The following is a 12,261-nucleotide window of genomic DNA, read 5'->3' on the forward strand; positions in this document are numbered from 1 at the left end:
ATACCCTCGGTCATATCTCTCCCCCCCTCCCCCCAAAAAAAAAATGTAGATCAGAATAGTATTAAATCTTAATGTGCTTGAAATGTGTTGCATGTACCGTTAATGCTTGTAGTTGTGGTTGCGACTTTTGAACTTTAAAAACCGATCAAAATTTTTCTCCCTGAAATTTGAACTTCAAAATTGCCCATCATCTTAATATTCCTCCCATAAGGGGTGGGCATAATCGCGTTGGATGGTCAACCTGATTCAATTTCCGGTCAATTAGGCCTTTACAACACCTCCAACATAAATAAAAAGCTTTTTCTCACTAACAATCTGTACCTCTATAAGAAAATCATTGGGTGAGTTTGATTTATTATTTTGGATAGGATTTTGGGAATAATATTGGGTAGTTGGATAGGGGAGTATTACGAGGTAAAATTTAAAAATTTATGAAAAAGCCCCTAGGTTTGCTAATTTAATTAAATACCCTAATATATAAAATGACAAAAACACCCCCACTACCTGCAGTGCCAGATTCCGACCACCACCGCCGGAATCTGGCCGGAAAATCGTGTTACGACATTGTAATAGCCACTACTACTCAAATTCTCATAATAAAATACATATAAAATAATATAAAGAAATTGGGCCCAAAATTNTTATTATATTTATATTAAACATATAGTTCTTTTACGTCAGTATGAAACATATAAAGTGTAGAATGTATACGTCTATGCTAAACATATAGGGTTTACGATTCGTCTTTGTGGACTATGACCGTTATTATATTTATATTAAACATATAATTCTTTTACGTCAATATGAAACATATAAAGTGTAGAATGTATACGTCTATGCTAAACATATAGGGTTTATGATTCGTCTTTGTTAAGAACATAAAAGGTGTGTTTGGTTGAATATTCGTATAAATATTATAAATCCTATTCCCATAATATTTCTTTGTTTAATTATTTAGCAAATATAAGTATTTTTTTAATAAATTTTAGACCATTAACTGAATTAATTTTGTTAATACCACCTAAAAAAGTTTCAAAAGTAACAAAAACACCCCCACCCACCAAACTTCCCAGATTCCGGCACCACCAACTAGTACAAACGACCGAAAATAGCCGATAATTCATAGATGTGACATTTTCCAGCCAGATCCACTATGGATTTGGCCGGAAAAGGCCACATCGGGCCGTCATCGACTTTCAAATGAAATGGCTGACGTTGACGGTCAACGACGGCCAAATCTTGGGCATCGTTGACTGAAAATAACGGCCAAATCTTTGGCTGTCGCGGACAGCCAGATGTCATATTTTCCATCCGTCGACAGCCAGATATGGCCGTGATCTGGCCTTTTCCAGCCACATCCGTGGTCGATGTGGCCGGAAAAGGCCATATCGACGCCCTATCAGCCTGATCCGGCCGCAATGTGTCGTAACGCCCTTTCCCGGTAGGTTTCCGGCGGTGGTGGCCAGGATCTGGGAAGTTGGGTAGGTGGGGGTGTATTGTCAAATTTTCAAATTTTTCGTTGGTCGATTAAGCGATCGTAATAAAAGGCACTTCGTTTACACAGGGTCGCTTAAGCGATCATAGATATCGCTTAAGAAATTCTTTACTTTTTCAGTTGGTTGATTAAGCGATCGTGAATCGCTTAAGCGATCATGTGATTGGCAAAATCAAATCTGCCCAGGTGCATGATCGCTTAAGTGATAATCGCTTAAGCGATTCTTCTCTTTTTGTCTTCGTCGATTAGGCGATCGTAAATCGCTTAAGCGATCGTGCACCTGGGTAGAATCAAATCTTTCCAGGTGCACAATCGCTTAAGCGATATCTTTCCAGGTGCACGATTGCTTAAGCGATCCGAGATATAGCTTAAGCGATTCTTGTCTTTTTTCCTTGGTCGATTAAGCGAACATGGATCGCTTGGGCGATCGTGCCCCTGGGCAGAATCATCTGCCCAGTTACACGATCGCTTAAGCAATTCTTGTGTTTTTGTCTTGGTCGATTAAGCGATCGTACACATGGGCAGAATTATCTTCTTAGGTGGACGATCGCTTAAGCGATCCGTGATATCGCTTAAGCGATCCTGTTTGAAAAACCCTTAGCCACTTAAGCGATATACTTAGTCGCTTAAGCGATCATTGGCGATATATACTTTTCCTGCTTTTCTCCTGAATTTTGACAAACTAAAATTACCAACACGTATTAATTCCATACTTTCTCCTCAATTTCACAACCTAATTCCAAACTAAAATCAACAACAAATATTTAGGCCATGTAACAAGAAATATAAAATTTATAACATCAATAATTGAAAACAATAACTCATCAATGGTTGGCCTTGGCAACTCCCTGAATTTCATCCTTCTTTGAACCTAATTTTCTGGATGTGCATGTGATTGCTTTTGGCAACTACTTCTCTTGTGGCTAGGTTGCTTGCAAATTGAGCACTTATTCATCGTCCCCGGAACCTCAAAGGCTGATGGCATATGTTAATCTTTTTCTCCCCTTTGCTGTCTTCTTGAATGGCAGGTGGTGATAAGTTAGCCACTCTGCGCGGCACTACCCACTCCTCTTTGGAGGCACCGGATATATCATTTCTGATAAGCTAGCATGTAGTGATTGTCATATAGAGAGGGGAGCAAAGTTCCATGTAAATTCTTGAACCAAAATCCGGCTCCGTTGGTGTTTTAGTGCTGCTAGTGCATGAGGACAAGGTAAACGTTGAATGTCAAACACTTTAAGCTGCAAGTTTTTCTAACAAGGTTAACTAGAGCATCTGGACCATAGCCGCGCACAGGACTCTTGAGCATTAAGAGGTAGGCAAACAGTGCATTTGATAGTTCCATACGTTCTCGCAATAATTTTTTAGCTGACGGAACAAGGGCGTAGTAAAATTATCTGACTCCGTACGACGCTCATGGAACCACTGCGACAGTGTCCTTTGGATTGCATCAAAAAGTGCAACTATTAGAAATTCTTTCAATTAATAACTTCAAATTTATGGACTCGGCTATGTCGTGGTCATGCATCAAACCTTCTTCCAGGAAAGAAGCTCTACTCCATCGCTCAAACCAAATCATGCTCAAGATACTTAGCAACTCTATCATCGATTCGGATTTGCAGGAAGTGCTCCTCGAACGCATCAACCCGATAAGCTTTTGCTGCCATGTAGTATGTTGAAGGAGGCTAGCACAATTAAACTTTTGTTTTATGTTCTCACCCAGGTGCCTCATACAGAATCCGTGATGTGCTTGACGGTAAATAGTGGCAATCCCCTTCTTTATAGAGTTGTGCTTCGGATTTATGCACAAACTCATCCGTGCTAGGCACTATCGTCTGTAACTGTGAAAAAACACAGTCCACGACTCGTTCTCAGAGTCAACCACACACCATGTAACAGGATATGTGTGATTCTCGCTGTCCTGTAGTGACACAAACATGTACCTCCATACTTTCCCATTAGAAAGCAACCATCAACAGCCAACACCTTTCTCATGTTACAAAACCCCTTATAGCAGAACCATAAGCAATAAAAAATATTTAAACATCTATTCCTGTCCCACTCAAAGCCATCTTGCTACCTTGGTTTATCAACTCAAGCATATAACGGTACGCTTCTAATACTGCGTACTCGTGCTCCAGCGTGCCCCTAACAAAATCTTGTGATGTTGTCTCCCTTTCTAGCATTTCAGTAACTAACAGCACATCCCAACTCTGTGCGCACAAGTCTCTGAATGTCTTAGGAGATGGACCTTTCCCTTCAACAACCGACTTTTGACAAATTGTCCAATAACATCAGTGGATGCTTGTCGATGCTCACGAAATAGTCCCAAACCACAAGTGTGCTCACAGGTATATGTGAAGCATAAATTTTTCCAACTCTGCCAACTCTACAAAAATCTGCCACTTGCACTTTCGGTCACGACATGGAACCGTCACAGCCAGATTTGACTTTTTGGTGATGAACTCAAAATTAACTCTCACGGCAACAAGTTTTAGCTTCCTCACCACTTCCTTTTGTTGTCAAATAAATACCCTATGTGCAACTCCGATCCACTCGTAAAAACATGAGTGATTCACTATTACCTCCAATTGCCCTTTTGAACCGCATAACGACCATGGTTGTCTCTTCCTCACAATCTACGCCTTCTGCATAATCTGTATTTAAAGGAATCTCTACATCTGTGGAAACATCTACGGGGTCCTCCTCCTCAACATTTTCATTCTGCCCCCATCACACCACCTCTTTACAGTGTCCTCCTCACCACCCAATTGACCGTCTACTCTGATTTTTCAACTAACAAATCATGGCCTCGTAGTTCAATAAAACCAGGCAAATCTCTGCCTACTTCCTCGTATCCCCTTCATTTGAACCAATTTCCAACGGTTTTTCTACAAGAGAAACCCTTAAAATCAGCCTCCAACCATTATCGGCCACATAGTAATATAACTTCACACTTTCTCTGACTTAATATAACAGGAGGTACCTTATAATTTTCGGGAACTCTGCTTAAAGATACTTCACAACTATATCACTATGCGAGCAACTCAAATTACATCTTCTAATTATTTATCATACACTCATCAAAACTAACCTCTGTGCTCACAGCAATGGTATAGCTTCTTTGCTCTTCCCAACCACTGCCAACTATGTGCTTTCTCCACCCACTCACCAAATATTCAACACCCAAAACAACTGTCCCATGTGTAATAATAGCAATTACCTGTAATGCAAGAAAAAAAATTCTAAATGCTGTACTAAGGGTTCAAATATTTTAAAAAGAATCTGCACGTGCTTATATGGTCTGCATATCGCTTAAGTGGTCATGGTTATTTATACTGGAGCGTTTAAGCGATCTTATGCCATTTACTGATTTAAGCGATCTGCTCTTATACACCAGACTTTTACCAGATTGCTTAAGCGATTATCTGCTGCATACCTGATCGTTTAAGCGATTTATCTGCTGCATTACAGACGTACAGATGTTAAGTGATATACCATATCGCTTAAGCGATCCATCATACCCAGAACAAATTTTACATCTCCACTACAATCGATTCATCATACCCAGAACACATACCAGAAACAATTTTCAACAAATTTCACTCCTTTAACTGCATTACATCAAACACAACCAACAACCTAAACAACTAAATCAAAATCATAACCCAAACCCCATCCATTATTAAATCTTTGTAAATCTAAATAAAATAAAAAGGACATACACATACTTAGAGGAAATGTCAGGAGGAGGATCTTTGGCGGAGAAGATGTTAATGGTGGAGGGAGAATAAAGTGTTAATGGCAGAGGAACAAGAAGATATAGAGGAATGAGGAAAAGAGAAGATGCAGAGGAAGGAGGAAGAAGAAGAAGATGCAGATGAAGAAGAAGATAGACGAAGCTAAGAAGAAGAGAAGAAGATGCATAGGTAGAGATGCGTTAATGGCGGGAAGTGTGGTTGGTTTGCACAATTTCGGGTTGTGGGATATAGTATAATTTTGAAAAGATTAGATAATAATTCAATAATCTAATTAAGCACCATTACCCTTAACAATAATATGATATTAGTTAACACTTTAAAACTGATAGTCTTTAATTAAATGCAAACTTGAGTATCCTTTGAGTAATTGCCCTTGTAGTTGTGGTAAGGCTTTTGAACTTTAAAAAACGATCGAAATTTTTCTCCCCGAAATTTGAATTCAAAATTGCCCATCACTTAATATTCTCCCCAGAAGGGTGGGCATAATCGGGTTGGTGGTCAACCCGATTCAATTTTCGGTCTATCAGGCCAGATCGGGATGGGGTCACCAACTTCACCCCATTACGTTTCCTTCAATTTATTCTCTAATTACTTATCTTACAAGTTTACAACACCTCCCAGCAAAATATAAAGCTTTTTCTCACTAACAATCTGTACCTCTATAAGAAAATCATTAATATTTTACGTTTTAGTTCAAATATTACTAATAAAATTTTATTATTATTATTCAAATTTATTGTAATGAATTTAGGAAAAAAAAGAAGAAATAATCTTTTTACCATGTTAGAAGTGGATTAATCAAGAAACATTGGACAAGGATGGAGCCCAATTTGAAGAAAAATAAAAGGAAAATCTATGATGTTATTTATAATAAAATAATTTGTGACTAAAAACTCCCTTATTGCCCGTAGCAGAAATTACAATGCCTGGACATTTCAAATATTTACAGATTTATCCTGCATGTATAGACCCATCATACCCAGAAATGCGCACACCCAAACCTAAATTCCGTCCGCGCCGCTGAACTCCCCACTTCTGCCGCTCGACACTTAAAGTTCCGACGAGCAGCTCCGGTCTTCTTGGTGTCCGACGTTACTATTCTCTTGTCCTTGCGAAATTAACGATCTCTGGCCGGCTTGATAGTTGAAGACTGAAGCTCTTTAGATTGTCTTTTCAGGAGCATAGGCAAGAAACCGCAAGGCGCAAGCTCGGTAGTCGATACCGTTTCCCAGATGTGATTACACCCTATTTCCCTCTAATAATGCAATTTTCGTATGGTTAGTGGGTATTTCAAGCTGAGTTACTGGTTAGGAAAGTTACTGTGTGATTGAGATATGCATTTTGAGGATCAGAACAAGAGGAAAGGCTATGGCCTTTTTTTTTTTTTCTTTTTCTGCGTGTGTTATGAAAACAATCAAAATAAATTTGATGTGGCAAATGGCAAGTTTTAGAATATCATTAATGTTTACGATAAACTCGATGTATAGATTTTTAATACACATTCATTTCGTAGGATAATGTTTTGTGCAGTTTTACAAACTGTTTTGGTGGGGGAGATGAGCTGGTTTGAAGCTATTCATTTGGGTGTTTGGAGCATTTTTTTAGGCATTTTTTTGGATGTTTATTGATGGTTTTTAGAAAGTTATGGGGCTGATTTTTGCGTAGATTTATGGACTGTGACCAACAATTAAGTGCAGGTTTTTTGGCTATTAGTTGTGGGTGTTTGGAGAAGCTTTTTAGGCAAATTTGTGGGTGTTCGAAGCTCATTTAACCAAGGTTGGAGCAGATTTGTGTAGTTTTACAGCTGTTTGTGGGGTGATGAGCTAGTTTTATAGCTATTCATTGTGGGTTTTGGAACATATTTTTTTGCATTTTTTTATGTTATTGGTGGTTTTTAAGCAAGTTATGGGGCTGATTTGTGCTGATTTATGGACTGCTACCACAATTTATGTGCAGGTTTTTGGGCTATGTTGTGGGTGTTTGGAGCAGCCTTTTAGGCAAATTTTGGGTGTTCGAGCAGCCTTTTTAGGCAAATTATTGGGTGTTCGAAGCTGCTTTTGAACCAAGGTATGGGGCTGATTTGTGCAGTTTTACAAGCTGTTTGTGGGGGGGATGAGCTAGTTATGCTATTCATTGTGGGTGTGGAGCATTTTTTTAGGCATTTTTTTGGATGTTTATTGTGGGTTTTTAGCAAGTCATCCCTGAAGTGGGGCGGGGGCGGAGATGGGGTCCCCGGCCCTGCTTCACGCCCATCTCTATTGTGGGTATATTTGCGTAGTGTAAAAATTGTTCTTTGTTTGTTTGATTAGTAGAGGATTTTACAATATACTGTCAAGTCTCAGAGAATTAGGCTCTTTGCTGAAGTGTAATATATTTGAACTTGGTTCTAGGGTTTGTGTTTACTGGGAAACTGAGAGACGAGGAATGGGAAAAGACGAGGAAGAAATGAGAGGAGAGATAGAGGAAAGGTTGATAAATGAAGAATACAAGATCTGGAAGAAGAACACTCCTTTTTTGTATGATCTAGTGATCACCCACGCTCTTGAATGGCCTTCTCTTACTGTTGAGTGGCTGCCTGACAGAGAGGAGCCACCTGGCAAAGACTATTCTGTTCAGAAGATGATCTTAGGAACCCACACTTCCGAGAATGAGCCCAATTATCTTATGCTTGCCCAGGTCCAGCTTCCTCTTGATGATTCTGAAAATGATGCCCGCCATTATGATGATGACCGCTCTGATTTTGGTGGTTTTGGATGTGCTAATGGCAAAGTTCAAATTATTCAGCAAATTAACCATGATGGAGAGGTTAATCGGGCTCGTTATATGCCTCAAAACCCTTTTATTATTGCAACCAAGACTGTTAGTGCCGAAGTCTATGTCTTTGATTATAGCAAACACCCATCTAAGCCTCCTCTGGATGGTGCATGTAGTCCTGATTTAAGGCTCAGAGGCCACACCACTGAAGGTTACGGTTTATCTTGGAGCAAGTTCAAGCAGGGTCATTTGCTCAGTGGTTCTGATGATGCCCAAATATGTTTGTGGGATATTAATGCAACTCCTAAAAATAAAGCCCTTGAGGCTACACAGATTTTTAAGGTACTCTCTGCATCTATAGTGAATTTGTCATTTTGTACAATCAGAGTTGATGAAAGACCACTTGTAGTTGATATCTTGTAGCAAAAACCTAGATATAAGAATGCAAACTTTATTTTAGCATTTCATAGTTCAATAATGCTCCTGACACTGAAAATCAGATATATTATATCTCTAATCAACTATAGACACTTTACTAAATGTGTTTCTGCTAGTATTGCTTGGTGTTTTGGATATTGACATTTTTTGCGCTAAAATAGGTTCACGAAGGTGTTGTTGAAGATGTAGCATGGCATCTGAGACATGAATACTTATTTGGTTCTGTTGGGGATGATCAATACCTTCTTATATGGGATCTACGGACACCATCAGTCAGCAAGCCTGTCCAATCTGTTGTTGCTCACCAGAGTGAGGTGGGTGTCTGGATGCATGTGCTTTAATTCTCATGAAGAAACGCATGCACATGTACACACATAACACAGACTTTAAAATGTTTCTGGTTTGACTAGACCAATGAATTAGATACTATTTGCACAACTATTTCCGTCTTAAAGCTGTCTCCAACTTTACATCTTGTAAGAGGTCAGCCCCACCTATGATTGATTGCTGCAATTTCAAAGCTTGTGGTTAAGGGCCTTCAACCCCCAAACACCCCCCCTCCCCCTCTCTTTTTTTTTTTTTTTATTTAAATGATTAATGATTGAATGGTATATACATTTTAGACTTAGATTGTCAGTTATTTAGCGTCTCGTTCTAGAATGATCTACCCTTAGCCTTTTGAGACCAAGCTCTTCTGTAAGAATTGAAACTGTGACTTGGATCTATCAATCTGATTTTATGTATTTAATGTTGTCTGCCTTTAGAGCCAAATCTTTTTTAAGTATCAATTACTGTCTTCTCTGCTATTGTTTTGAAATAAGGTTTCATGTTATTTATGCATTTGACATGGTTATGATCTTAAAAATCTTTTGTTAGGTGAACTGCCTAGCATTTAATCCATTTAATGAGTGGATTTTAGCAACGGGGTCTACTGATAAGACGGTTAAGTTATTTGATCTGCGCAAAATTAGTACTGCACTCCACACATTTGATAGTCACAAGTAAGAATTCTCCTGAGCATGATGATGTTTTTCTTTTTGGGACATTTCTATGAGTATTTCTTGGATCCTTAAAATTCTACTTCTTTCAAGTGAAAATCTTGTTTCTTGTCTTTATGCATATGCACTTTCAACCAAAAGAAATACTAAGTCTGATATTTTGATCTTTTTTTGGCTGCAATGTACACAACAGGGAAGAGGTTTTTCAAGTTGGGTGGAATCCAAAAAATGAGACTATCTTAGCTTCTTGTTGTCTTGGTAGAAGGCTTATGGTTTGGGACCTCAGCAGGTTTGTACATAAAATCCCAATTATTCAATTTGTGATTTCTGAGTATACTTATTTCATTCTTCTACAGTGAAGCAATTTCTGAAGAAATCCATATGTTTTTCGATCTAAGAGATTTAAATGATGGGAAATTGATTGTGCACTCTTGTATTAATATATTATCAAAATGAATGGGATTTTACTTTGTGTTGAATATGAACTCCTTTAGTGTGCACTTCCGTCTCTATCTGTTGAATGAGTGATACTGGCTGCTACTTTTGGACATTTGCAATTAGATTATTGTTCCTGTTTTGCTTTATGTTGATTAATTTGGTGATTCTTATGCAGGATTGATGAGGAGCAGACACCAGAGGATGCAGAAGATGGTCCACCTGAGTTGCTCTTCATTCATGGTGGTCACACAAGTAAAATTTCAGATTTCTCATGGAACCCATGTGAAGATTGGGTTATTGCTAGTGTTGCAGAGGATAACATTCTGCAAATTTGGCAGATGGCAGAGAACATTTACCATGATGAAGATGATTTACCTGGAGATGAACCCACAAAAGAGTCATAAGAGATTGTCATTTGTAGAAGAGTAGTTTTTCTTTTCTTTTTTAATCCTATTTGTTTTTAGATATCTTTTATGACCTATTAATAGTGTTTATTTACAATAGTTAGAGCACTGATATTTTTTATGGAAGAGAAGCCTTGTGGGCGCAGAGATTGCTTGAGCATTTTATTTGGTTAATCTGGTAATGTCACCTGTTGCTGATACAAAATCAGATGGGTCTTCCTTAGCACAATGCATTACTGTTACTTTGGTTCTATTAAGTAAAAATATACAACAAAGTATCATAGTGTTTGACTGTACTATAGGAGTGAATAGATAACGGGATGGAATATACTGCTTATTTTTGTTTCGAATATTTGATATAATTGGATTTTTTTTTTTTTTTTTTTTTTTTTTTAAAGTGTTCAATTGAAAAGGGAGTGATTGGATTTGAACATGTTTGTGATTGAACATTTTTGTCTCAGTTGGGAGCCTTTTGATGTAATCAAGTCTCAGTTCCCGGCCTTCCATTTTATTTAACAATCTCCCTTTTCAATTGTTCCTGTTTTGCTTTATGTTGATTAATTTGGTGATTCTTATGCAGGATGGATGAGGAGCAGACACCAGAGGATGCAGGAGATGGTCCACCTGAGTTGCTCTTCATTCATGGTGGTCACACGAGTAAAATTTCAGATTTCTCATGGAACCCATGTGAAGATTGGGTTATTGCTTAAGGTTTAGGGTTTTAGGGTTAAGGGTATTAGGGTTTGGAGTATAGGGGTTTAGGGTTTAGGGTTTAGAGGAGGAACATGTCAAGGTTTGAGGTGTGTAAATTTAAAATCTTATATCCATTAATTGTGAAGGCCATTTAGTACATCCTTAGCTTTCCAATTAGTATCTGTTGATTTTCATTGTTACTTATGTACTAAACATTGAGTACGTGTTCAATAATCACATTTTATTTTTAATTTGTTGGGTTTGATAATCTTTTGTGTGATAATCTGCATTTTTTTTTTACCAATGCTCTTGCTATAGGTAGGTTCTCTTTATTTTGTTCGCGTTGTAAAGGCAAACCCTGGTATGAAAAACTTCAGTTATCATGCACTGATGGTTAGTTACCTATACCCATTCCCATTTTGTTTTTTTATTCCTATTCCAAGTCTTATTCTAGTTTGATCTGTTCTCATTACAAGTATTGTTGAAGTATTAAATAACTTGTTGATCTATAAACCAAAAGAAAATCAGTTGCATCATGTTCATATTAGTATTAGTTCTGAATTTCATATGTAACTTTCAGAGGAGAGATTTTTGGGCTTTTAGTAAATGCCGTTTTATAACTTATTTCTACTTGTCAGTCTTAGTTTTGAAATTTTTTTATGATATGTGCTTCAATTGGCCATATTCATCTGGTTGCCTTTTGAATTGGTTGAAACTTTCATTCATGATTGTTTATAGCAAGTTCATATCTTCCTCCCAATTTTTTTTTAGCATAAAGGCTTCATTCTCTCAAATTCCATTTAAAATGTTTCACTATCATTCTCAATTTGTTATGCCTAGAATCATGTGGTAATGTCTACATGACCACATGCTAGCAAAAAAACCCATTCAATTAACCCAAGGTTTCAAGAAGAAAATATGCTGCCAAGATTATTTACATGTTCTTAGCCATGAAGGTTGTGGACATGGACCTCATTCTCTAGTTGTCAAGATTTTATTTAGCACCTTCCATTTCAAGCTTACACCTCTTCATGGATTATTTTCACCTACTGGAACCCTGAAAAATCTAGATTTTTGTTTCGGCTTATTGAACCTAAAACAAGATTTGTTGGCCCTTTAAAATATATAGATATGGGATTAATATATTTTCATGGACTTCTCTCTAGTTTTTTATTGTTTTTCAGACTTGATGAGAATCCAAGCCCATCATGTTCATCACAAATGTTAAGGATTTCAATGAAGACTCAAGGACAACATGAAGAACAACATTCGGCCCAAGC

General features: G+C 37.7%; 1 protein-coding gene across 2 annotated transcripts; it reads left to right on the top strand.

The window, feature by feature from the left end:
• Positions 1-7,225: 7,225 nt before the first annotated feature.
• Positions 7,226-11,234, top strand: LOC116139383 (WD-40 repeat-containing protein MSI1). Of its 2 annotated transcripts, XM_031425062.1 has the most exons (7): positions 7,226-7,323; positions 7,647-8,352; positions 8,610-8,762; positions 9,325-9,449; positions 9,640-9,735; positions 10,060-10,309; positions 10,869-11,234. In XM_031425062.1, the coding sequence occupies exons 2-6, from the start codon at positions 7,681-7,683 to the stop codon at positions 10,286-10,288; spliced, it is 1,275 nt and encodes a 424-aa protein (XP_031280922.1). In that variant the 5' UTR covers positions 7,226-7,323; positions 7,647-7,680; the 3' UTR covers positions 10,289-10,309; positions 10,869-11,234. The 2 variants fall into 2 exon arrangements, with proteins under 2 accessions (XP_031280922.1, XP_031280921.1); XM_031425061.1 differs by lacking the exon at positions 10,869-11,234 and having other exon boundaries at positions 10,060-10,433.
• The last annotated feature ends 1,027 nt before the right edge of the window (positions 11,235-12,261 follow it).

This window comes from Pistacia vera, unplaced genomic scaffold, assembly GCF_008641045.1.
Source record: "Pistacia vera cultivar Batoury unplaced genomic scaffold, PisVer_v2 Contig350, whole genome shotgun sequence".
Lineage (NCBI taxonomy): Eukaryota > Viridiplantae > Streptophyta > Magnoliopsida > Sapindales > Anacardiaceae > Pistacia > Pistacia vera.